The following is a 25,612-nucleotide window of genomic DNA, read 5'->3' as shown; positions in this document are numbered from 1 at the left end:
TAGTCTCAGTGTTGCCTTCAAAACGAACAAAAATCTAAACTTGCAAAAGCGTTTATTTGAACAGTGATGCACCAAAACCTCAAGAGCAGCAGAAACATGACTTGGCACATTTTGTAGCAGGAGGTGAATGGGGAGTGAATTTATCGTCCACCCGACAGTGCAGGGAAGTCTTCCGGGTCATCTATGTTAGGTGCCAGGACATCATCCTAGCAGGACAACAAAATGAATCCTGGTTTGCAATTGTGTTTAGTAGTTTTCTTGTACACGGTTTTACCAAATTGCGACAACAAAATCTCAAATGGTGGATCCATTTCATAAAGACATCAATTAATCTCCTTGTATCACCTGAGAACATACCCTCTCCAGCATGGGTTTGACGACTCTCTCGGGGCGAGTACCTTGGCCACCTCGGGCTCCCCTTCCTCGGCCACCACGATTGGGACGTCCAAGGCTCCCAAAGTTGATGTCCAAGAGGGAGGTGATATCATTCACAGACTTGCGAAGGAAGTTCCCTTCGTCCTCTATATCCTCCATGGTTCCCTTGATTGTCTGATCATGAGAAGCAAGTGCTAAGAAAGTATAATACAGAGCCCAAAACATACTTGGACAATTGAAATCATAACTTTTTTCCAGGTATCTTAGTGGCAGTTTGTGTAGGGCAAGTGATACTGCTTAATCACTTTCACAACCCATCCCGATGCTTTTCCTTGCATTACGTTTTACACTGTTCTTCTTGGCAGTACCACATAATACAGCCAGAAGAAATCTCCAACCTGGGCTCCACTCACCAACAACCTGGATCATGTTCTTTCCATTCTCACCTCCACACGCTTTGACTGGTGGATGACCTTGGCTTTGGAGGGAATCTTTTCCTCTCCTTTGCGGATGTTGAACTCTGCTTTGGGACGACTCGTCTCCTGCAGGGCTTTCCACTCATCCAGGGTCATCTCCACGGCAACCTGGACCACCATCTCTGCATCCTCCTCATCTCCTTCTCTATAATTAATAATAGTAAGAGCTATGTCTGTCAGAACACGTTCTACGTTTCCTACTGATGATGAAATAAAGTCAGCAGAAAACACCTCTCACTGGCATATTGTTCAGATGCATTAAATGTATAGTGAATTTCATTCCCTTTTCAGTTCATGGATGAAACACAATTCTTCTTTGCGTGAGAACTGTCAGTCTCAGCTGAACCATATTTGGCTCTGATATCATCTTAAATATTTAAAATCACTCACCCCTTCAGACCCTCTTCCTCTGCAGGTCCTTGGGGCTCCTCAGATTTGACTGGAGTATCAGTTTTGACCTCCATCAATTCACTTTACAAAGACAGAGACAAACAGTAACACGTCACTGTTGTACTAATGTTACAAAGTTTTCATATCCATATTAATGAAGGGTGACGTACCTGGAAGCTTCGTCAACACAGCCCCAGTTCCAAGGTCCTCTGCCTCCTCTCTTTTCCTCAGGAGAGATGCCTCTATAACAATTATATTTTAAATGATTGAGGATTTATTATAACCATCGGTATATATTATGTTTTTTTATTAAGACGGTTACAGGAGAAAAAAGGCTTACGTTCCATTGTGTCGATCATATTCCCTTTTGCCCCTCAGGTTGAAGTTGTCCTGGTTTCTTGTATATCCTCCACCTCTTAACCCTCTCCTACCTCTGAACCCACCTCTGCCCCTGGACTCCGTGTCTGCATCATAATAAGGCCTGGCAACCAATGAGATCAAGACTCAGTCTCTATATATGTCAAACCTCACCAGTGGGAGTGTTGTTATAGACAAGTGACATTACATCATCAACATTTACTGTACATTTGTGCTGAAAAAAAAAATATATAAAGGTATACATACTTGGGGACAGAAAACTCTGGCGGGTTCTCCTCTCGGACGACCCTACGCTGCACAGCAGAAGGTCTTTTCATGCCCCTCTGGGCCTCTTCTCTGTCTTCTCTGCTCTCGGTCACTGATGTAGAGCGTGCATGCTGCTGCTGCTGTGGCTGCTGCTGCTTACGGACTGTGTGCACAAAGTGAAGTAGTGTCATTTGACAATATCAATCTGAAAGACCACTGTGATTTGTTCACAAGTAGTACAATACCTGGTGCACTATTCTGCTAAAACCAGGTACCATGTGCATCGTCAACTAGTCCATCAGACACTGGTTCAGTTAGCTTTAACACCATAATATTACATCCATTTTGCATACATCTTATATTTTATAAAGGTTTTTGTTAGCATCAACCACCACAAGAATTTCCTATAGGATTAAGATTTTAGGTTTGTGCCAGTTTCTTTGCAAAATACAAACACATACTTGTATTTTTGGCCAGGCAACTCAATAAAAAAGACATCACATCAACAGTCAACATAAAGTGCATCTTTATATACTTGGGTATAAGATCATAAACACTCACAACACTATCAAATGTTGCTGACTTTCAATCTAAAAAAATAAAAATGTTTCTGTTTTATTTCCAGACTCAATTTTATTTATATAGCATCAATAACAAAACAAATTGTCTCGAGATGCTTTACAAAATCCAGCCTGAAACATCCAAAGATGGTGGCAAGGAAAGGAAAACTCCGTTTTAACAGGAAGAAACCTTTAGCAGAACCCAGCTCATATGGAGGGACTCATCTGCCTAAAGCCAACTGGGCAGAGGAGACAGAAAAGAGAAAGACGAGTAGGAGAAACGAGATAAACAAACATCTGTCATGGACACATACATCTGACTAAAGCAAACATGTAGAATCTGATAAGATAAGATGACAGCTTCAGAATATAAGAGGTAGGCAGGTTGGGCCATTCGTGAAGCCATCCATCGATTTAAATGCAGTTTTGTGTGTGTGTGCGCTACAAAACCAGTGAAGTGTAATATGCATCCAGTTAAACCCCACACAGAACAGCGGGGCAACAAAAGCTGCCCCGGAAACCCCACACTGACAGCATGCACATGTGCCCCTGCAGCCTCGCTGACTTTGCATCATTAGCAGCTGACAAAGCCTAGACACACGGGTCAATCTTGGCTGGAGTAGAGAGTCTAGAAAATATCAGCAGCCGCTAGAAACGCGTCAGTAGTAACGCAGACAAGCTTTTATCTCACCTGGAAACGGGTCTTGCCCATCACACCCGGCTCGGACGCGCCTGTCCTTCTGGGATTCCTTCTGTCCAGGTTTTTTCTGCTTGGCTTTCTTGTCCTCCTCGTCCTTCTTCTTCTTCTTTTTCTCCTTCTCCATTTGCACCTCGCCGATCAGGTCGAAAGGATCCGCTTCGTCATCCAGGAGATCCCCGAACCGGTTTGCCACAACGCACCCGTATGCGTCCGGCAACATTTTAGCCTGTGAGTGATAAAAAAATAAAATAAAAATAAAAAGTTAAAATGCTGGCTCCTTCCACACAATATTAAAAATTAACAAACAGCAAAGACATAAAAACCAAAACAGCACCGTGTTCCGCGACAGCTACAAGAGAAAAATAGCTGCGGGTGATATCCTAAAGCCCCGGTGAACATCCAACAAAACGCACACTGCAGTTTGTCGCCACTTTTAAATGTTTGCAGGTGTGGAGAGCAGCGACACCACGCCTCTGTGCTCATCACTAATCAATATTCATTGCAAAGGCTTGGCACATGGACCCTGTCAGATATGGTGAAAGAGAGCTGCTGCTAGCCTGCTGGTGGTGGTGGTGATGGTGGTGGATTAAGCTATTGCTTAGTCACATTGTGCCACTCAAAATGGCAATAGGGACTGAAGGAAAGGGGAAATGTATCACGTAAAAAGAAAATTTGAAAATTAAATATAAAAAACTCAAAGGATAAACCTGTCAATTTATGACAGCATCACCTTGGACACTAGTTTAGCTCCCTGTTTTAGTATATTTGTTCATAAGATAATTATGTATATATATATATTTTTTTTTTTTGCTTACATTATTTTCTGTTTTTTTGTTTGACTAGAGGATATTTAGCTATATATACTTATATTCCATGTCTATTTTATTCTCATTTTATCTTTCTTTTTACTTTGTCTTGTATGTGCAACTAAGCTACTGTTACCAAGTAATTTCTAAGTCAATGCTAATTTAAACCTCGAAATGTTAGCCTAGCCATTACGTTTCAAAGTAGCTGCTGCTTAATAAAGAATGCAAACCTTAAAAGGTGAAAATATATCTCAAATATGTCCCTGAACTTTAAATATTATCAGATTATTATTATTATTATTTTTTTTTTACATGTATATATGTTTTTTTTACATTAAACTTTCTAACGAGTTTAATGTTAGTTTAACTGAGGGGTAGTTAGCCATAACGGTTAGGACTTAATTAATTATTTCTGTTTTACAAACATAACGTTATATATATTTACAGCCAAGCTAAATTGGTGCTATCATACAGCTAAAATAAGTTCAATTAATACAATTTAAAAGTTCAATGGCAGCCTAGTTTAGTGGTCTGTGTCGTCCTTGTTTCCGTAACAGTTAGCTTAGCTAGCTCGTCTCAGCTAGCTAAGCTAAGTCGTTAGCCCATGAATTCAGTCACAAAGCTCATTTTACCAACAGCAGACCGATGAATTGCTGTTTATGTTAATATTATCTTGTAATTTACGGTACCTGTGGCTGACAGTGGCTCTTCATGTCTTAGGAAAGTTGCAGAAATGTGAATATCTATCAACAGACCTGAGGTGTGCCAGTTTTCTATTAAAGTGCCAGATGCATCCTAAATTTATCCTGTTTTTTTTTTTACAAGTGTGGGTAAAAATGCTGCAAACTAAGAATGCTTTCAAAAATATAAATATTTTTTTCCTGTTTTTTTGACTTCGAAAAATCGAAGTCATATCAATATTTGGTGTTACTACCCTTTGCCTTCAAACCAGCATCAATCCTTATAAATACACTTGCACAAAGTCAGGGATTTTGTAGGAACGTAGACGCAGTGGTCGGCCAAGGAAACTTAGTGCAGCAGATGAAAAACACATCAAGCTTATTTCCCTTTGGAACTGGAGGATGTCCAGCAGTGGCATCAGCTCAGAACTGGCAGAAACCAGTGAGACCCAGGTACACCCATCTAATAAATGCAGTGAATGAACAGAAGAGAAATCTAAATCAAACAAATGTTTGGTGTGGCCAACCTCTGCCTTCAAGACAGCATCAATTCTTCAAGGTGCACTTGTACACAGTTTTTGATAATTGCTATTATTATTATTCACTACAGTGGCAGTGCTGAAGAAAAGGAATATGGCTCCGTGGTATATCCTTCCTGTGCTTTGATTTGTGATGGTTTATTCTCGAGTAGCTCCCTTGTAACCTCTCTCCTTACCCCGTCTGGAATAGTCTGCAGTCCTAACAGGATCCCAGCTGGCTCACTTGATTCAAACTGAGGAAACACTCCCTCTCTGTCAGACAGTTCTGCAGACAGATTCCTCCTCAGTTGGCCAGAGTTATATAAAGATTTATGGCAAAAAGAAATGTGGAAGTGATCAAACTTACCTAAGTAAAGGAGGTTTGTAGACTATGAAATATGAACTAATCAGCCAAGACAGATGACGTAAAGGCAATCAGTCCTCTTCCTGTCTGCTTCCCAACGGCCTATGACCCCAGCTCCTTCCTCTGAACCGACCCGAACTGGGAAAACCAATACGACACATCTACATCTCATGAGAAGGAGAGATGGCTTCCTCCTCATGCTGTTAATGCACGTACCACGCTCTTAGGAGACAAAAGAGACACAGTCATATTGGCTGACCTGTTTTAATGCTGATGTATTTGAGGTTATCTCCCCAACCCGACAAATGGGAACAGGACAGCTGCAAAATGGAAGAAGTGGTTGTGTACATCAAACCCCAGCTGATAGCAACCTGCGCACAGTGGAGGAGTCCTTGGTAGGTGAGGTCATTTTTGTCTCAGGCTATGTTGCCACATGTATGTTTGTTTTAACTGATTACTGATATTTTCTTCCTATTTGTATTTAACTTGATATATATATACTCTTTGTACAGAAAAATCCTCCAATCCCCCCATTCGATCCCACATTAGTCAGTATTTACCACATACATGAATCAATATTTCTACTAACGCAGTCCTGAAACAGCCTTATGTGTCATGCAACAATCTTAGGGAAATCCATTAATATAGTCATATTTTAATGCACTTTATGCACTGCTTGCACTATCTGAGACAACTTTGGCACAACTTGAACTAAATTTACACAGTTACAGGACAATATGAGATAAATGATCAGCTGAAATGTGTAAAAACAACCATTGTAATTGTATCCACGTATTCTGGCAATGAAATTACCGTCGTTCAAAGTTGCAAACCTGAGCTGCCTCTCACTTGTCGAATAAATTAACTTTAGCGTCATCTAGTGGTGAAAAAAATTAGAAACTATAAGACTAACGTGTAGCTCTCTCAATTTACATTTCTACAAGAGTGTACAACAAGTTTATGGACCAGGTTAAACGGGAAGTGTCAGTTTAACTTGTCAGGCTGGACTGATAAGTGCACAGAATTCGCATTAAATTCTCAAAACGTAAAATAAAGTGGCGGACTAATTTCCAGTCTGACATACAGCGGTATTTTTTATTATTATTATTATTATTATTATTATTATTTGTTTATTTTTTACTTTTTTTACTGTGTCAAAGGTGCGCTAGAGAGCTGTAGGATATATTTAGATTCTCTTTTTTAGGTGACTGAAGATACGGGTTGACTGCTTGTATAGAGCCTACAGCCAATGCGTGACAGTAATGGGACAGGGCGACTTTACAGTATAAAGTTCATGGGACAGGCACAAAAAGACAAAGACTTTTCTTTTGGAACATCTCATAAAGCACTACTGTGTATATTATGATATATATTAGTTGTTACTTGCACAGCGTTTAGTTACATGGTGTATTACACTAATTTGCCACAAAGCAAATCAAATAAAATTAAGTTTCTTTTTCCAGTTTCTCTCGCACAGAACACCCTTTGTTCGAGTGTTTCCGCCCTAACGTGATTACGTAACTTTGGCGCCTCGGAGCTATCGTTTTCTTTCCCTTTAAAACGACCAAAAAAAAAATGTAATAACATAAACAGATTCTCCCGCGCTGGAAAGTGCCATCTGCTGTGTAGAATTAACCGCTCTTTGCTGTCATTGGCCAGGTCGTGCCATCTTCTCGTCTCCATTGGCCAACCTTGATGTCAATTTGCCAGAGCGCGCGTCAAGTGTTTAAATTTCATTGGGCAAAAAAAGTCTAGCCCTTCCCACAGATACAGCTGCCCATTGGTCTGAGGGGAAGGTAGGTAGACCCGTGCCCCTGCGTCTATTGGCGGCTCCTGACACGTAGTGTCGGATCCTTGCAGCTGATTGGTCGGTGTCCTGCACCGGGTCAGGCGCGATTTTGCAACGCGGGCAACGCTGCTGTGGGCGCACACAGGTCGGTTCAGACCAGACGACCTGCTGCGACACGGAGGAAACTTACCACCACCAGCCCCTCAACTGACTTTTGGATACTTTATAGCGAAAAGCGGACCCGACTTTTTTTCTCTCTTCATCTCTGGAAATGAAGGAAATATTCACCCCAGACTGAAACGGCGAACTGTTTAGAATATTTCTTCATTGATTGAAAAAGAAAAAAAGAACAGCAATTACTTTTTTTGTTTGCTTTTTCGACTATCACCGGCATTTTTCTTTTTGACACCCGGGACCATGGCAGATAGCAAGCAACACGTTATTTTCTGCAACGATTCGCCCAAACGGGTTTTGGTGTCGGTCATCAAGACCACCCCGATCAAACCCAGGAAAGCGGAGGCGCTGACGCCGACGAGCCCCGGGTTCAGCGACTTCATGGTCTACCCGTGGAAGTGGGGCGAGAACGCCCACAATGTGACCCTGAGCCCGGGCTCGGTGAGCGGGGCTGCGTCCCCTACCGGGACACAGACGGCCAGGGAAGCGGACAACGCTCTGTCCCCCGAACAGCTCAAGGTAGGAAGCCTTTTTTTAAAATGAATCATTATGATACAGCTAACGAGAAGAAACGCTGTACAGCCTGAGCACAATGTAAAGGTTTTAGTCATTCTATATAGTTTGGGGTTATTGACAACACTTATAACAATGTTTCTGACTTATAACTACATCCATGTTGTAACCACTAGTACCATTTTATAAGTCTAGAAAGATGGAGCGCGTGCATGCTGATATGAACAACTTTTAAAGAGCCAATACGTCCCAGCGCGTGTCCTCATATGAGATTTTGGCTAGTATCAAACAAAACAACATTATTTATTTTTTTTAAAGTGGGGAGTACTTAGAGTATAAAATGTTAGTTTAGGCACAGCCTTAATGTGGCCAAGATGGAGAGTCATTTAAAAAAAAACGCCCGCGCATTAGGGTGTGTCTTGGTGGATTTTAAACTCCAGCTACTTAGCGAAAAAAAAAAAAAAAAAAAAAAAACCTCCAACTACTTCCTGATTCTGGAGCAGCTGCTCATACGTGACGCTAGTCGCGCGCCAAAATTATAACCGGATGTGAATGAGTTACAATGAACGGACGCGCGTGCTGCTCCAATGTAGCACGTGAGCGCTTCGCAGGGAATTAATATTAACATTATGTTGCATTGTATCAAATCAAAAAAACACTGCTCAAACTACTTTGTAACGAACATTATAAAGTATGTGCAATATGTAGCAGATTTATGAAAGAGTGAAAATGATGTAATCTTTCTGGCATATTGTTTTTCTGCTCTATTTTTTTTTTTTTTTACAGTTGTTGATCTTTGAGAAGTTTAGGTGTTAATTTAGCCAGTGGAATAATTCATTGTGTTCCTGCTGGCAGGATGGCATCCGCAGAGGCCGGCCCCGGGCCGACACGGTGCGGGAGCTGATCAGTGAGGGGGAGACTTCATCCAGCCGCATTCGCTGTAACATCTGCAACCGAGTGTTTCCCAGAGAGAAGTCTCTCCAGGCCCACAAGAGGACGCACACAGGTTAGGGACACGGCTAGAAAGGGTACCCCCTCTGTCCTGTATAGCTAACTTAAAAGTTATGTACTGTATATGCAGCATTTAGGAGCGCTTCTGTATAATAACTGCTGTTGAACAATGACCTTACTTTTAACCAAACTATTCCCTTATTTCACCTCAGGAGAACGACCTTATTTGTGTGACTACCCGAACTGTGGGAAGGCGTTTGTCCAGAGTGGTCAGCTGAAGACGCACCAGCGGCTGCACACTGGGGAAAAACCATTTGTCTGCTCGGATAAAGGTGGGGAAGCGTTGTTTTCAGAAAAGTCTGTCCAGTTTAGGTAGTAGACTAATGTTATGGCAGCAAAAAACAAAAGTTTTCTGAACTTTCACTTTTAAGCCCCCTTTAGGTACTTTCCAAGGGACACATGAAATATGTTTCCGTTAGTGTGACTCACTGTATATTTAAGAAGCTCAGTTCCATTTGAAGCATTTGGAAAGTACCTGAGCCACAACACTGACAGAAGACTAATGTCTGATGTCTAATGGATAATAACAGTAACAGGACTTGTTTACTGTTATGTGTATTGTTGAATTTAGTAATAAACCACATTCACTCTCCTACAATGACAGACAAAGTGGAGGTTTGTTCGTTTGTTGACTCCTGTTGTTTTCTCTGCAGGCTGTGGAAATCGCTTCACACACGCTAACCGTCACTGCCCCAAGCATCCTTTCTCCCGTCTGAAGAGGGAGGAACCAAAGGAGGGCCAGGGGAAGGCTCAGTCAGTGGATAACAAGGCTGTTGCAGAGTGGCTGGCCAAGTACGTAAATAAGCTTTTTGGCACGTGACTCATCACAAGTCAAATGCTTTAAATGTCACACGTTAACATGCTCTTTATCTCTGCAGGTACTGGCGAACCCGCGAGCAACGGGCCCCTACAACCACCAAGGTGAAGCCGCAGGGCAAGGCGAGCGCCGAGGACCAAGAGCAGCAGGATCCCATGGAGTTCCTCCAGTCCGACGAAGAAAACGGGGAGGAAGAGGAGGCCATGGAGGAGGAGAAGAGCACCCAGGGGGGCGCGGCCAAGCGCCGCCTCCAGGAGCAGCGGGAGCGTCTCCACGGCGCTCTGGCTCTCATTGAGCTGGCCAACAACCTGTCCGCCTGAACATACCCCAACCCACCTCCCGATCCTGGACCCGCTCCCCCCCCCCCCTCATATCTCCAAACCCAATCCGCCTTCCTGTAATTAGTGCTGTCACTATATATTGTTCGTAATCGCAGATCTACAGCTAGTTTAGTTTATTCTATCGAGTTGTGTAACCAGGCTTCAAGAAGGAGCTAAATTGGCCTCAGATCAGTGTTATGTGCAGAATCATCTACCCCCCGCCCCCTCCCTCCCTCCCCAACACGCAGCACCAGGAAGGCACAAGCTAAAGCACCTTATTCAGCATCCATTTTATCCCTTTAGGCTGCTATAAATGTAGATTTGACTATATGAAGAATGTCTTCTTGTCTTCTAAAGGCAAGGAAAGAATACCTATTATGTTTTAATTTGTTTTGCACTTTGGTAACGAGTACATTGTGAGTACAAGAGAGTGTGTATGACTGATGTATATATGGATAAAGCTCAGATGGACAGGATGATACAGGGTGTGGTCAAACATAGGAAGTGAGTTCCAACCGTCGAATGGCCTCTCACCATGTTCCCAGGTTTCATCTCCGGCACTATAAGCACAGCTTCGCCGCCGCTCATGACGACAACGGCAGTGGTCGAAACGGACTGAGAAAGATTCAAATAGTTTTTAGCCTCACTGGTACAACTTAAAAGTTTATTTAAGAGGTGGCGAGCAAAGGCGGATGAGAGGAGACAAAACGTCAGGGGAGCTGGACAAGTCTGACATATGACATGGGTCATTTTTTTTGTTCTGTTGTGTTTTATATGTGAATGAGAAGTGATCATTGCAAGCCTAATCCAGAGTTCTGATGAGAAACGTTTACATCTTTGTCACTTGTTCAGTTTGTATATGTAACTAGATTCGCCTGATAGCACCAGACAGGTGTGGGTCTATCAACTTCTGGATTTGATTCATTCAATTCATATTCTACAATAGTTAAAGGTCCAGACTACCTTTTTATTTTTTAGGACATGCCATATTTCCATTTTCATTGTGGTTTACCTTGTTACAAGTGTGTAGGATGAAAGTTTTCCAGTGAGCCGGGAGATGCGCGGACGTCGGCCACCTTTTATATTAAAAGACGGCAGACCGGCATCATGGCACAGTGTGTGTGGCAAAATCAGTCATCTCACTTCAAAGTTTTTAAGTTATGAGATATTTATATTTTAGTTTTCTTCTGCTGGGGAAAAAAAGGGAAATATTGTTATGGAAAAATTATATATCCCAAGTTTGTAAAAGCATCGCAAATTAATTCAGAAAATGTCACATTTTTCACGTTTTGCTGATTTTGATTAAGCACTTACACCCCCTATTAAGTCTTGGATTAAGCTTGCAATGCACTGAAGATAAGATTTATTGTAGGTGTCCAGGAAAAGTGGCATCTGTATTTTTTGTGAACTGATTTGTGTAGTGCTGGGTGTTTTTTTTTCCCCCTCTTCTCCATTTTTTTTTTTTTTTTTTTTGTTAAGCAACACTACATCTTCAACACTGTAAAAAAAAAAAAACAAACCCCTCATTACTGACCTTCCCCCTGGCTGTTTTGGGGGAAAGCCAACTCAAAGGCTGTCACACTAGTTGTGGTGTTTGAATCAGAACAACCAAGTACCCTCACCAAGTTTACCATGAAACTGGAAGGCAAAAACAACAAAAAAAAAGAAATATGTTGATAATCAAAAAACCAAAAGATATTTTTTGTACCCGATAATAGAGTAGTATTTGGAGTCTTTTTTAATTATTTTTTTTAACCCCTCGTCTGTTTTGTGTTGAGAAAATTTATGGCATTTAATATATATACACACACACACACATGCGTAGTGTTCGTTAGAATATTGAGTGTGCACAATTTACAGAGAGCTTTGAAGTTTTAATTTTAGTTTCAGTCCTCCCCTCTGCTAACATCATCCGACCATTTTCATATTTGAGTGTATAGAGTGATCCTGCTTGCTTGGTAGACATTTTATTACACATTTTTAAAACAAAAAAAAACAAAAAAAAGATTTCTCTGACAGGCTGTCCACACTGTTATGTCATTGTTGCTCTTCAATAAACATTCACTGAACCTGACCCGGAACTTTTGGGGGCCCGTCTCGTCGATTCCTTCGTGGTATAAAAGTGCAATTAACTATCCGAGGAAATCAGTTAATGGTGACTTCACATCCACAAAAACAGGAGTGTCGAAGCAGTTGAACGCTCTAATATGGAGCAGAACGATGTCACCGTGTGGTGAATGCTAAGATATTGTCCTTCTTCTAGATGGCAGAGCGCTTCCCTGTTGAGTCGTCTGCGATGTGAATCTTCAGCTCTTGCGCTTCTTCTGTTTTGCTCTCAGTTGGCTTGTAGTTGCTGTTGCTGTTGAAGGTGAGATACGAGTACAACAATCCCCCTGACATGCTTCACAGCAAGAGACACAAGAAAAGAACAGTTAGGCTGTGTAATAAAATAGTAACTACAAATGTAACCAGTCACTGTGTATCACAAATGGAATGTGACCTCACATGTTTGATTATTTGGCCAAACTCTCGTCAGCAGCAGCTGATTTTATTCTTTAACAGACTGTAGGGTGATTATTCTCTGCGTGAAGTCTTACCAAATACTGAGCCCTAGGAAGTTAGTCCAAGAGAACAGGTAGTCTCCCCCCACAAAGATGCCGACGTAGGCTACTGCAACGTTCTGAGGGATGTGTTAATATTTATACAAGTCAGCAGACAGTAGAAACAGTGTCAAGATTTCCAGACGCAAATGCAGGACACGGAGGGAGGAGCCAGGAGTAGGAAACAAAATGAATTTAATAAAAACATAAATACATTAAAACAGGAAACTGAAGGCGCTGAGAGGCGGGGTAATTCAAGAAGACAAATTCAAACAACATCAACTAAGGACCCAGACGAAAACTAAGGAATACGAAGACAAATGAGTCTAAGACAAACAGGGTCACACAGCAGATCAGGGGAAAGATAGCAGATAACGCAAGAGAGAACAAAGGGAAAGGCAGGGCTACGATACACGTGGGCAGAGACACAGGTGGAACTGATGAGGGCTGAGGACACGAGGAGAAAACAATCCAACAGTCAGTCAAAGAGTAAAAAGAGAAAAAAACGTGGACCGTATATACGTAAAACACAGGAAGTAACACAAGACAGGAAGCAGCACGGAAGAACTTTACAAAATAAAACAGGAAGCGCGAAGAAAACCGAGCAGGGTCACAGGAAATACTCAAAACAGTGGTTTTAATGTTGTGGCTGATCGGTGTGTATGTGCCAGATTTCACTAAAGCTGTCAGAATTTCAAAGTAAGGGAGATGCAATGTGATCACAACTTTGACAGTAATGACAATGGTATAATCATATATATAATTATTTTTCACATCCACAAGTAGATCATTTACAGTAATTATGTAGTGTTTTTTGTAATTATGGTGTTTGCTGTTAACATAAGTATATAATATAATAAATAATAGTTGGTTATATGACTTGAAAAGCTTGCGATGTGCAAAAGCTAATTCCAGCTAATTCAGATTCCCTGAAAGTTCTCCACCACACATAAATACTATAATTCATTCAGAAATCTAGCCCCAAGTAAGAAAGTGGCGTTGTAACTCATCGGAATGTGTTTGTGCCATCTCATAAATTATGCATGTTTTTTTTTTCTTTTTTTTTTTCTATGTCATCTGTAGCAGTGCAACTCAAAACCCTAACTTCAAAACTTAAGCCACTGACATGTAGACGAAGTAATTGTTGCCTTTGGTGCAGATTTAAATAGACTGCAGATCCACACGCTAGTTAGAAGTTGGCAGATGTGTGACACTGCAAGTCCAAAAAAAAAAACAAATAGCATTATTATCAAAGCGCTCTTACCTTTATTGCCCCTACTACGGTGGTGGTAAGCGCTGAGTTGTAGTAGCTGCACAGGACTATGGAGTACATCAGGACAAACCTGAAAAGAACAACAGAGCTCAATCCTGAAATAACACAAGGCAGGCTGAGGCAGTGATGTAAGACCTGTGGAAGTATGATTGTGGCTGACATACCCCATTAAGCAGGACATAAGGAAACAAAAAACAAAAGTGACTTTCATCCAGTCTTCAAATGTGACTGCCTGTGGATAAAAACACACACACACACTCATATAACACGCAGTTTTGGAGCTCATAAAACAGGAGAGAATATGCACGGTCGTAGTTGATGCATGTACCTTGTGCAGATCTCCAGTAAATGCACTTGCCAAGAGAGTGGGGATGACGATGAGTAGTGCGTTGTAAAATAAGACGCCGTACTTCCCAAGGCTCTTCGAGACAAAGGAGGGAAATATGAGGAATAATGGATTCACAGGATATTTGAGGAGGCAAATAATTCAAAAAAACATACACAGATCAGGCATAACATTATGACCACCTTCTTAATATTGTGTGTAGGTCTCCCTTGTGCCTCCGAAACAGTTGTGACTCATCAGAGGATGGACATGGGCCTTCTAAAGGTGTCCTATGGTGTCCTGGTAACAGGATGTTGTTAGTGGGGGGCACTTGATCCTATGGGTTGAGGGGAGGGGCTTCTGTGGATCAGGCTTGTTCCAGTGCATCCCACTGATACTTGATGAGTTTGGGATCTAGTGAATATGGAGGCCAGGTCAACACCTTGTGATGTTTTTGAGCTGTTCCTAAAGTCCTAAACTGTGTGTGTGTGTGTGTGTGTGTGTGGCATCCTGCCATGAAGGAGTATCATTGCCATGTGGTGGAGGTGTCTGGTCTGGTAACATCCACGCGAATGCCAGGTCCAAAAGTTTTAAGGCCAAACCTTCGTTGGCGCCTCATAAAGAGGAAGTTAGAAAGCTACTTCAGTTCTAAATAACTAACGGGGACTTTAGGGCTTTTATTTGGGACATTGTTGGTGAAACGTGAAACCACGTGGCGTTAACAGCCAGGCACTCCCCTCACATTTGAGCCTATTTGAAAATGAAGAAGTAAACTGGACGAGTAACGAAATGAAAAGAAAACCAGACAAGTCCAGTTGCCCTTGTTTTATCTCTGCTGTTGTGCGTGCTGGTTCACTATCATGGCTTACCAGAATATTTAATGTAAATGAGTCACGCAACGAGTCAAAACGCCTGTGTGTTCAAGGCAGGGAAAATCTGCTAAAACCTCTTCCTTGTTTGTCATGTCACAGTACAGTAAATCGACAATTACATTTTTAAGACCACACCTACAAAGAAGGCAGAAATCATGCAGGAAGTCGTACCTGGTCGCTAAGTTTCTTCTTGGTGTACACGCCGCTGGCAGCAGTGAAGGCATCATTGAGCAGGATGAAAGTGTAGCCCTCCGCGTCGAAGGCCAGGTCAGAGCTAGCAGAGATGATGAAGATGGAAGCACAGTTTATTATTTATTTTCATCTTCAGAAACAAGTCAAGAAAGGAACCTTTACCTTGCAGCGATGATGGCGCCAAAGACTATCGTCATTACGCTGTACACTAGCCGCTTTGGAAATGATTTTCTGAAAAAGATGCAAAATAAAAAGTGAAAGCAAAGTAATCGTGTCCTGTTCTTCCATCAAAGAGAGATAAATTATACAGTCCAAGTAAACCCATTAGCACAATCCTGGCAGCAATGTAAAAGTCTCACCTTAGTATGTACACCTCCAACATCATTGTCATCAATATAGTGAATTTCCGCAACACTGTGAACATGGGCAAACTGTAAAAGACGACATGTTTTTGAGGAAGATCTCATGAGTGGGCACAGTAGCTCTGTTAAAGCCTGTAAAGCCAAACCTGAGTTTTTTGGTGCTCGCCAGGCCCGTTATATGGTTCCCGACATACAGCAAAGGGAGAGGGAAAATCTGGCAACAGAACACAGGGCACGTTCAACGTCGCAAAACAGAACACAATTAAGAACTCAGGTGATTGACAGGGAGACTTTTGAAGCTTACTTTTGCGAAAATACTTCTGTCAAAATCTTGAAACTGCACCGTTTTGCTTGCTTTGGCCACATACAGGACGACCACCGTGGTGACCATCTGAAAGGGCGACAGAGATCAGTGAGGATTCGTGCAGCCGTGGCCGACTTCCTAATATTGTGTAGGTCTCCTTGTGACTCATCAGAGAATGGACATGGGCCTTCTGAGGGTGTCCTGCGGTGTTTAATAACAGGATGTTGTTAGTGGGGGGTCTTTGGGTCCTGTGGGTTGAGGGGAGGGTTTTGTTTTGTTTTAGCTGTTCTGATAATGTTTTTGTGTGTTTGGAGGGTTATTACTATGTGGTTGTCAGTGTAATTCACTTCTCCCCGCCAGTGGTCATAATATCACGCCTCGTTGGTGTGTTTGGTTGGAATAAATTAAAAGTGAGAATTTTAATTTTGTCACACTTAAGGAGGAAGGAAGTTGAGGGACATCTAGTCTTTGACGGAAGCTAAAGAGGGAGGGCAACTGATCGCGGGGTGAATGCGTCGTCTGCACAGCGGTGGTAAGTGTGCATTGATTCGTAACACCAAAGAAAACAGACGGGAAAGAGGCCTGAAGGAAACCACCCATGTAAAAGTGGAACCACCCTGTTATGACCAGGACATATAGGCTGACAGTTTTTTTTTTACATTACTCTGAACACCAGTTAACGCCTAAAACGTTTGATCTCCAATCACACCTTCATTGTGTACAGTTTGTTTTGCCATTGCCGGGTTATTACAGAATCACTCACGCAATCTGACCATTAGGTCATTGACAGACCCCAGTCATGTGATTTACAAGAGGACACCACCCACAGATGTTTCTAATAAAAAAAAAAATAGAAAAAATCTAAACTCTGCAACAGACATTTGGAACTGGAGATGCTATTGGATGAGAAAAAAAAAAAATAACAAGTCTCTATTTTAGTTGCATCAGCTCGATGTCTGACAGAACCACTGACATCAACACCTGGAGCTGGACGACTCACCTGACCGATGCCGAGACATAAGTAAGACGGAAACCTGCAAAATAAAAGTAAAAGTAAATAAAAACACAAGATCAAGAGAAAAGCGGATCCGTTAATAAACTCACGGACTGCGTGTATAAAGTTTATTTCATGTGTATTTCATCCTCCCACCGCATCAGTGAACCTACCTGAAGCTCGTCAGCACGGTCTTGTTCACCACGGTGATCAGAAACGAGCAGCCGGCGTAAAACAGCGCGGAGAGGAACTTGAGCAATCCCGAGTGCTGCTGCACAGTTTCTTTACAGGCTTCGGCAGACATTGTTAGAAAGGAAATAACTCTAAAGACTCATGTTAGGCGTTAAAAAACTATGTAGCTGTGGGCTATGACTTCAAAATGTAGTGGTTACCGGTCTAGAGGCATATTCTACTGCTGTTTCCTGTCTGTCACTGCTAAACAACCAGATAGGAACAAGATCAAGTGGGCGGTCCTCGTATTATTGCATAATTCAGCTGTAGGTCCTGTGCAATAAAATCGCATAGCACACGTTCATATAAAACCTAATGCGCCTTTAAGGAGGCTAATTAAATGTGTTTAGTGTAGTTTATATTTTCTGGAAGAAGTTCATATAGTTTGTTAAGTAAAAACAGCTAAAATGCTCTGATGCAAACTAATGCAAACACTTAGTAGCCTAGATGATTGGCTATAATATTGGAAGTAAAACTAACACGACTTTTCACAAATAATAATAAGAATTCTTTTTGTCTCCTGTCAAATATGTGAACTTCACAATCTGCCACAACATTAAAACCACTTACAAGAGACGTAAATAACATTTAAACCATCTTGTGTCAGTTCAGTGGAAACTTTTGGACTTGGCATTTTTGTGCATGTTACTTAGGCATGTACAACCCACCAAGACCAGACCAGACGCCCCCACCCCATAGCAATGACCCTCAACTGAGCAAATCAAACCTGACCAAACTGATAATATCAGTGGGATGCACTGGAACAAGCCTGATCCACAAAGGCCCCTCCCCTCAACCTATAGGACCCAAAGGCCCAACACTAACAACATAGTGTACAGCGTTGTGACGATAGCCTTTGGTGCCGTGATCGCTGCAAGGTAAAGGTTCCTTTTTTGACTTGTTTCTGAAGATGAAAATAAAAAATGAAGTGTGCTTCTATCTCCATCATCCTGCTCAATGATGCCTTCACTGCTGCCAGCGGCGTGTACACCAAGAAGAAACTTAGCGACCAGGTAGCACTTCCTGCATGATTTCTACTTTCTTTGTAGGTGTGGTCTTAAAAATGTAATTGTCGATTTACTGTACTGTGACATGACAAACAAGGAAGAGGCTTTAGCAGAATTTCCCTGCCTTGAACAGACAGGCGTTTTGACTCGGTGCGTGACTCATTTACATTAAATATTCCAGTAAGCCATGATAGTGAACCAGCACGCAGAACAGCAGGACATGCCTTAACTTTTACTGGTGATTTATTGTTGTGTGTGGAGGTTCACAATCATCTGGGTCATGGTTTTATCCAAAAACAGAGATAAAACAAGGGCAACTGGACTTCTCGGGTTTTCTTTTCATTTCGTTACTCGTCCAGTTTACTTATACATTTTCAAATAGGCTCAAATGTGAGGGGAGTGCCTGGCTGTTAACTCCACATGGTTTCACGTTTCACCCACAATGTCCCAAATAAAACACCTAAAGTCCCCGTTAGTCATTTAGAACTGAAGAAGCTTTCTAACTTCCTCTTTATGAGGCGCCAACGAAGGTTTGGCCTTTTTGTTCATGCGTCCGTTAAAGAAACACACCAGGGTCACTGCATGTCCACAGCATATAAATACATGTCAGATAGGCACTGATCAGCCACAACATTAAAACCACCGACGGGTACAGTAAATACAAAACTTAAAACTTTAGGACCTGGCATTCGCGTGGATGTTACCAGACCGGGCACCTCCACCACATGGCAATGATACTCCTTCATGGCAGGATGTAACCTGACACACACACACACACACACACACACACACACACACACACACACACACACACACACACACACACTTTAGGAACAGTTCAAAAACTCCACAAGGTGTTGATCTGGCCTCCATATTCACTAGATCCCAAACTCATCAAGTATCAGTGGGATGCACTGGAACAAGCCTGATCCACGTAAGCCCCTCCCCTCAACCCATAGGATCCAGTGCCCCCCCACTAACAACATCCTGTTACCAGACACCACAGGACACCTTTAGAAGGCCCATGTCCATTCTCTGATGAGTCACAACTGTTTTGGAAGCGCAAGGGAGATTTACACAATATCATAAAGGTGCATAATGTTATGCATAGGTGTATGTGAGTTATTGTAATAATGCTGTATGGCCCTTGTGGTGTAAAAAAAAAAAAAAATAATACCATCATCTTGCCACTGCACCTTATCTACCTATGTATCTTGTGTTTTTAAGTGTCCTTGTCCTATTCGGTATTTTTATTTTTGCTTTTATTTTTCTACCTCAGTATTTTATTCTGTTGTATTTTATTGTATTCAAATCCCGGACTGCTATGACGACCTAATTTCCTTTTGGGGACGCATAAAGTAACCTATCCGTCTATCTTTCTATTGCACCACTTTATTAGTAGTAGATGTGCACCTTGCAGCACATTGACCGTGCATGTTATGCAGATTAAGCAGGCATATCAAATAACCTTTAGTCCACACAGATAAACAGAACGATAAAAGGTAGAATGCGGACCTGGACTGTTATATTTCCTACATTAAGTGACAAATTACCGTGCAGCTTTAGCCTGATGAGTTATAGCTCTTCAGAGTTAAACATTGCTAGCTTGCACGCTTCAGTAGTCACATAGGCGAGGCACATGTTCCATTGGTATCTGCTTCAGTTTGTGCAACCACAAATCTGCTGTTTGGAAACACCTCATGTGAATGTGGGTTGCTGCAGTTAGCTGCCCAACCAGATTTTCTAATACCCTGCTAACAATAGCTTTGGATGTAGAAAAAAAAAAAGAGAGACCCATTGTGTCTGCTGATGAATACACAACATTCAACATCACCTGCAAGTCATTAATCAGAAAAGATTTGAGACATGTGTTGGTTAACTGACGCAAACCTGAGAGTAAGACATGCTGTCAAACATCTCATTCCACTGTACATTTAATAAGTACGCAGAGGACACTGCTACTTCACATTTTAAAATTTGATCACCGTCACTTTGGCAAACCTTAATGGAAAGAGATTAGAATAAAAAATACTGCCGTTGAATGGTTCCTTCTTGTGGACAGGAGCTTCCTCCCTCTCTTTGTTTAGCAGTGTGTCCACCAGATGGCGCTATAGCACCAGGCTCTACAAGTTGGAAAAAAAAATGTTACTGACTGAGTGGCAGGTGACTTTCAACACTTTGTTTGTATTCCTTTGTTGTGCTACCGTTTTGCGGTGTCAGTCCACCTTTGTTTCTCACTAGACGTTAAATAAAACTGATCCCTCTGTGGTTAGTCGGCGACAATCTTGGGCCGACAGTTTAAGTGCCAAACAGCCAGAGGTTGACTGGGAATTAAGTTGTGGGCAGGAGTTCGACTGTGTGTGGCAGTTAAATGTTTTTTTTTTGTGCATAGTGACATGGGGTGTGCCCTCAGGAAATCAGCCAGGCCCTGTAAAAATAACAGATAAATAAATGAGAAAGATGGCACCCAGGCGCCCGCACGTTGTCATGTTTGACAAATATAACCCCCCTTTACACCTATGACGCCCCTAAACAGTACTCACCTTCTTTCTACACTGTGATAGAGTTAGCTAGTTTGGACATTTTTAACAGTGGTGGATAAAGTTGGGTGCATGTGCAATATTGCCACATCAATCATTAAAAGCTTTAAAAGTTTTTTTTTTTTTTTTTTTTTTTTTTTTCAATGTAGGGTGTTGAACAAGTGACCAACCAATGATTTCACTTGTCATAACCCTTAGATGCATAAGTGGGGGCTGTTTTTTGTTTTCTGTTTTTTCAGTTTTTATCTTATATTTTAAAATTTTATCATTTAATCTTCCATGTATTCCTCAAATAAGTTGTCTTTGACATGAGGTCATTTGGATTTGTATCTAATTGTTGTATATTTTTAAGTAATTGACCAAAATATAGTAAAAAAAAAACAAAAAAAACAACAACATATTCTTCAACCTTTCTTAAGTTTACAGTTTAAAATACATCGATTCTAATTGGGGTAATTTTTGACCCCACTCATGGAAGAGTGTAGTTATTGCTAGGTCATGCATCAGTGGGTTAACTGACCTTGGATTATATCTTTGACTACTTTTACTTTCAACATGACCCTGTGAGCCCATGTAAAGCCATTCAGAGGAGGTTCAGTGAGTCACGCGTGCACGTCGGCAAAACTAAATGTCGAACGTTGAGTACTGACTGGTTGGTAAATCATTCAGTCAATTTGACACGGAAGTCCAAAGAAATGTTAGATTAAGTTCAGTCAATTAAGTGATTTAATTCATAAAACCACCAAACCATTTAAAATGAACTGAAATGGATTTGCAAGTTCATCCAACCACGTCGGTGAGTTCAGTCAACGAATGAATCCAAAGCAAACAAACTAACTCAAGGGTTATCCAATCAAAAAACATTAAGCTATGTCAGAATAGAACATTTTGTATTTCTTCACTGAACTGAACATTAAGGTAGCCCTTTCAAGATTATCATTATTTTTTTTTATATTGAAACATGTTTGTTTACACAGTGTGTGGGGATTTGTGCCTGCAAACAGCGACTTGTATGTGTGGGTTGCACCGACTTTCACCGTGGAGCTGTCTGACACTACATTTTTTTGTTTTCGGATTAAATCTTCTCACACTGCTTCTTCTGCCGAGGAGTCTTCTAGTGGTCTATGAAAGGAGAGTTGAGTGATAAATTATAGGTTGAAAGCCCTTTACCGTCAGCGTTGTGTAGCCCTCACCGGAGAAACGTGCTCTGACTTGAGTTCTTTTACGTGAGAAAGTATTTAAGAAGTTTAAAAGTCTCTGGGACTCAGGAGGCACATAATCACACAGTAATTCGCTGGAGGCATAAAACAGTCACTGCTCCACCAGCTCGATGACTTTCTTCTTGATGGTGGCAACTGTGACCTCCAGGCTACTGTGCAAAAGTTTTTAGGCAGGTGTGGAGAAGTCAGCACAGAAGTGTTCATCATAGAAGAGTTGCAGCCAAAATTCCATCCCTATGACATGGCAACAAGGCCTAGAGACCTGGCCACAGGGAACTGGCAGCGGGTGCTCTGGGCTGATGAGTCAAACTTTGAAATGTTTGGCTGGAGAGCGCTACAGTAATGAGTGTCTGCAGGCAACAGTGAAGCATGGTGGAGGCTCCTTGCATGTTCGGGGCTGCATTTCTGCAAATGGAGTTGGGGATTTGGTCAGGTTTAATGGTGTCCTCACTGCTGAGAAATATAGGAAGACACTTATCCATCATGCAGTACCATCAGGGAGGTGTTTGATTGGCCCCAGATTTATTCTGCTGCAGGACAAAGACCCCAAACCTACCGCCAAGGTCATTAAGAGCTATGTTCAGTCTGAAGAAGAACAAGAAGTCCTAGGAAGTGATGGCGTGGCCTCCCACAGAGCCCTGATCTCAACATCAGGGAGTGTGTCTGGGGTTACATGAAGAGACAGAGGGATTTGAGGAAGACTACGTCCACAGAAGATCTGTGGTCGGTTCTCCTGGATGTCTGGAACAACCGATCAGCCGAGTTTCTTCAAGTAGTAGAAGAACTGACGCTGTCTTGAAGGGTGGTCACACCAAATACTGATTTTATTTAAAGTTCTCTTCTGTCCACTTTCCTGCTCTGAATGCTCTTCACAGTTTGTTTCAGATCGTCATTCATTTTTGTAACCAACTTGTCCTCTGGAGGGTCGCGGGGGGTTTGTGGAGCTCATCCCATCGGTCACCGGGCGAGAGGCTGGGTTACACCCGGGACAGGTTTCCAGTCAGTAGTAGGGCTAACGCAGAGAGACAGACAACCATTCACACTCACACCTACGGTCAATTTAGAATCACCAATTAACCTAACGAGCACGTCTTTGGAAGGTGGGAGGAAGCCGGAGCACCCAGAGAGAAACCAGGCAGACACAGGGAGAACATGCAAACTCCACACAGAAACACACGGCCAGTGGATTTGAACCCAGAGCCTTCTTGCTGTGAGGCATCGGCTTCAACCTTGTTTCAGTCTTGCATGATTTAAATCTAAGTTTGTCATTCCTCCATAAAACTGGACATGTTTCCAAAGGCATGATTCAAGACAGTTTTTCCTTTAAAACATATGCGGTCTTGTTTCATTTTTAGTATTTTATATCATATATTATTACTACAACTTAATGTATTAAATTAGTGTGAGAGTTAAGTCTTTATTCTGTATCTGAAAAAAACAAAGAAATAGATGTAAATATAAGATTTATGTAATGTATGTAGGTTCTGAACATCAAAGTAAAATTACACAATAAAAAAAAAATAATCTCACACAAAGGGACAAGTACATAAAGAACTTCCTCTGTGAGCAGGATTAAATGCAATCGGGTTTTTCCAACTCTTTGACTCTGTCCCTTAAGTGAATCACTCAGCGTGAAATGCAACCAAAGAAACCAAATAAACGAACTCAGGGAAACTTTCCAAGAGGTTTTACAAGCTTTGTCGTGAGAAGCAGCTTGTCTCTTTGGGATTAGTCATGATTGGGGATGAGTTCTGATCTTCAGTAAAGGCAAGACCGAACAAGTGAAGTCCTCTTCGATTTAAAATGACTAAAATCACTGAAACGCCTTTGAGCATTTCTACAAATAATTTATATTGAAGATGACTGTATCTCCATAGCTTGGTTAAGTGGTTATCAACAACCTCCTTTAATTTTTGAGTGAGTGAGTTTGCAGCTCCCGCCACAAAGATGATGCGTGCGTCATCTTTCTGAAATAACTAAATATAGCTGGTTGAAGAGCAGCCTTGTACCCAAAACATCCGCATTGACAAACTATTTATTTTTCACTGCCATGTATCTGGAGGATCAAGAAAACCCCAATCACACTTTCAAGACTTTTTAATTCTGGTTGTAAAAATGCAACAGTAAAAAAACATAATTATAATTTACATAATTAACTCCAATGGTCCGTTACATACAAAACTCAAAATGTAGTAATATAAAAGGAATCATTGATTCAAAGCAGTGCTTTAATGTTCCAGACAGCTGAGGAAGAGCTGATGCATGTAGTTTTATCCATAACAATGCACAAAACCTCATAAAATGTACAAGTTCTACATGTAAAATTATTACATCTTTTTTTTTAATAAATGTGTGTAGATACCACAGTGTTTCACTCTGAGATGCTAACTATAAGGTAGCATTAAGTGGAAATGGAAAAGTAAAATACAAGTTCTCATAACATGCACTCGAGCGTGTAATGCAATGTTTCTTTCCACCTCTTCCAGAGTAAGAGTTGCTGCTCCTCGGAGTCAGGACATATTGCATTGGATTAAAGCAAAGAGATTACTGGAGGTGAGATACTGGACTTCTCAATACGCTTTATACTTCGTTTTCCTCAGTTTCCACATGTGTGATATGTACTTCTCATGAATACATATGGGTTTCTCCCGGCCAGGAATGTACCCTCTGTGGATCCACAAGAAAACACGGTTATGCTTTAGTTTGACATAATAATATAAAGCATATTTATGGTGAAAATTCACGTACAATGCATCTTATATCATGAGTGACTAATAAATTATCCTGTGATAAAAGAAAAATCACTGTAATCGAAACTTACACGAGAGCACGGATGTCACAGATGCCGTTGGCTTCCTGCACATACCAGTGCCGAATATTACGCAGCAACTTATTTGGGATATTCGGCCTTGTTGAGATGCAGCATTTTGGGATGCCTGGTGGAAGGAGATATTGAGAACAAATAAAAGAATGAAGACAGCTAACCCAGAAGCTTTGAACACTGTAACGTGTTACAAAGTTGCCTCCATACTGTCAGCCAGCTAAAGAACAAACTTTCCCCATGTTATAATTTATAGCTAACCTTAAAAAAAACTAAAAAAATAAATAAATTATCACTCTTCTTTAAGAGGATGTCGTGATTTATTTTTATCATAAAAAAAAAATCATTTGTCGTGAGAGCGAGGTCCTTACCTTCAGTGGGGATGATGGCCAGAGCACACAGGCAGACAATCACGCAAACAACTTTCAGATCCATGATGGCAGAGGAACTGTAGAGAGGAAATTTGTCTTTGCTCTTTAAATACTGACACCGAAGACGACACAACACACACGTGGGCCCGCCCACCTACACACGAGCATGGCAAAGGCGTGAACGTGTGCTCAAAATAGCCAGCACCATCTCCGAATGAAAGCTCTCACTGAAAACATTGATTGGACGGTTGAAAAACGTTGAGTAGACAATAAGTATGAAGTATTTTCTCATACCGATGCAACTTTCTTTTGCAACCAGACTCTTTTGTTTAGCTTGTGCCGGATACGTATGTGCTACGGGTATGCGCCTCTCAGGCACGTTC

General features: G+C 41.5%; 4 protein-coding genes across 7 annotated transcripts; 1 reads left to right on the top strand and 3 right to left on the bottom strand.

The window, feature by feature from the left end:
* Positions 1-35: 35 nt before the first annotated feature.
* LOC125011946 (intracellular hyaluronan-binding protein 4-like) lies at positions 36-4,740 on the bottom strand. 3 transcript variants are annotated; one of them, XM_047591485.1, is made up of 9 exons: positions 4,621-4,740; positions 3,117-3,351; positions 1,866-2,028; positions 1,582-1,722; positions 1,412-1,483; positions 1,242-1,322; positions 822-996; positions 346-549; positions 36-206 (listed from the first exon to the last, which is right to left on the bottom strand). In XM_047591485.1, exons 1-9 carry the CDS (start codon positions 4,642-4,644, stop codon positions 141-143), a joined length of 1,161 nt encoding a protein of 386 aa, XP_047447441.1. In that variant the 5' UTR covers positions 4,645-4,740; the 3' UTR covers positions 36-140. The 3 variants fall into 3 exon arrangements, with proteins under 3 accessions (XP_047447441.1, XP_047447442.1, XP_047447443.1); XM_047591486.1 differs by having other exon boundaries at positions 358-549; XM_047591487.1 differs by lacking the exon at positions 4,621-4,740 and adding an exon at positions 3,460-3,622.
* A 2,657-nt stretch (positions 4,741-7,397) lies between these two features.
* znf367 (zinc finger protein 367) lies at positions 7,398-11,590 on the top strand. The gene is made up of 5 exons (XM_047592397.1): positions 7,398-7,975; positions 8,825-8,975; positions 9,133-9,252; positions 9,634-9,772; positions 9,859-11,590. Exons 1-5 carry the CDS (start codon positions 7,700-7,702, stop codon positions 10,115-10,117), a joined length of 945 nt encoding a protein of 314 aa, XP_047448353.1. The 5' UTR covers positions 7,398-7,699; the 3' UTR covers positions 10,118-11,590.
* Positions 11,591-12,068: 478 nt separating this feature from the next.
* On the bottom strand, positions 12,069-17,483 carry slc35d2 (solute carrier family 35 member D2). Of its 2 annotated transcripts, none has more exons than XM_047592395.1 (12): positions 17,213-17,483; positions 17,046-17,079; positions 16,046-16,132; positions 15,888-15,955; positions 15,739-15,810; positions 15,542-15,610; positions 15,359-15,461; positions 14,319-14,411; positions 14,155-14,222; positions 13,982-14,060; positions 12,715-12,797; positions 12,069-12,518 (listed from the first exon to the last, which is right to left on the bottom strand). In XM_047592395.1, the coding sequence occupies exons 1-12, from the start codon at positions 17,341-17,343 to the stop codon at positions 12,377-12,379; spliced, it is 1,029 nt and encodes a 342-aa protein (XP_047448351.1). In that variant the 5' UTR covers positions 17,344-17,483; the 3' UTR covers positions 12,069-12,376. The 2 variants fall into 2 exon arrangements, with proteins under 2 accessions (XP_047448351.1, XP_047448352.1); XM_047592396.1 differs by having other exon boundaries at positions 16,046-16,246; positions 17,213-17,316.
* Positions 17,484-24,119: 6,636 nt separating this feature from the next.
* ccl27a (chemokine (C-C motif) ligand 27a) lies at positions 24,120-25,451 on the bottom strand. Its single transcript, XM_047592279.1, has 3 exons — positions 25,230-25,451; positions 24,859-24,973; positions 24,120-24,704 (listed from the first exon to the last, which is right to left on the bottom strand). Exons 1-3 carry the CDS (start codon positions 25,291-25,293, stop codon positions 24,608-24,610), a joined length of 276 nt encoding a protein of 91 aa, XP_047448235.1. The 5' UTR covers positions 25,294-25,451; the 3' UTR covers positions 24,120-24,607.
* Positions 25,452-25,612: the final 161 nt, after the last annotated feature.

This window comes from Mugil cephalus, chromosome 8 (genome assembly GCF_022458985.1).
Source record: "Mugil cephalus isolate CIBA_MC_2020 chromosome 8, CIBA_Mcephalus_1.1, whole genome shotgun sequence".
Classification (NCBI taxonomy): domain Eukaryota; kingdom Metazoa; phylum Chordata; class Actinopteri; order Mugiliformes; family Mugilidae; genus Mugil; species Mugil cephalus.
Note: the sequence above shows the minus strand (reverse complement) of the source record. Positions and strands in the feature narration are given on the sequence as shown.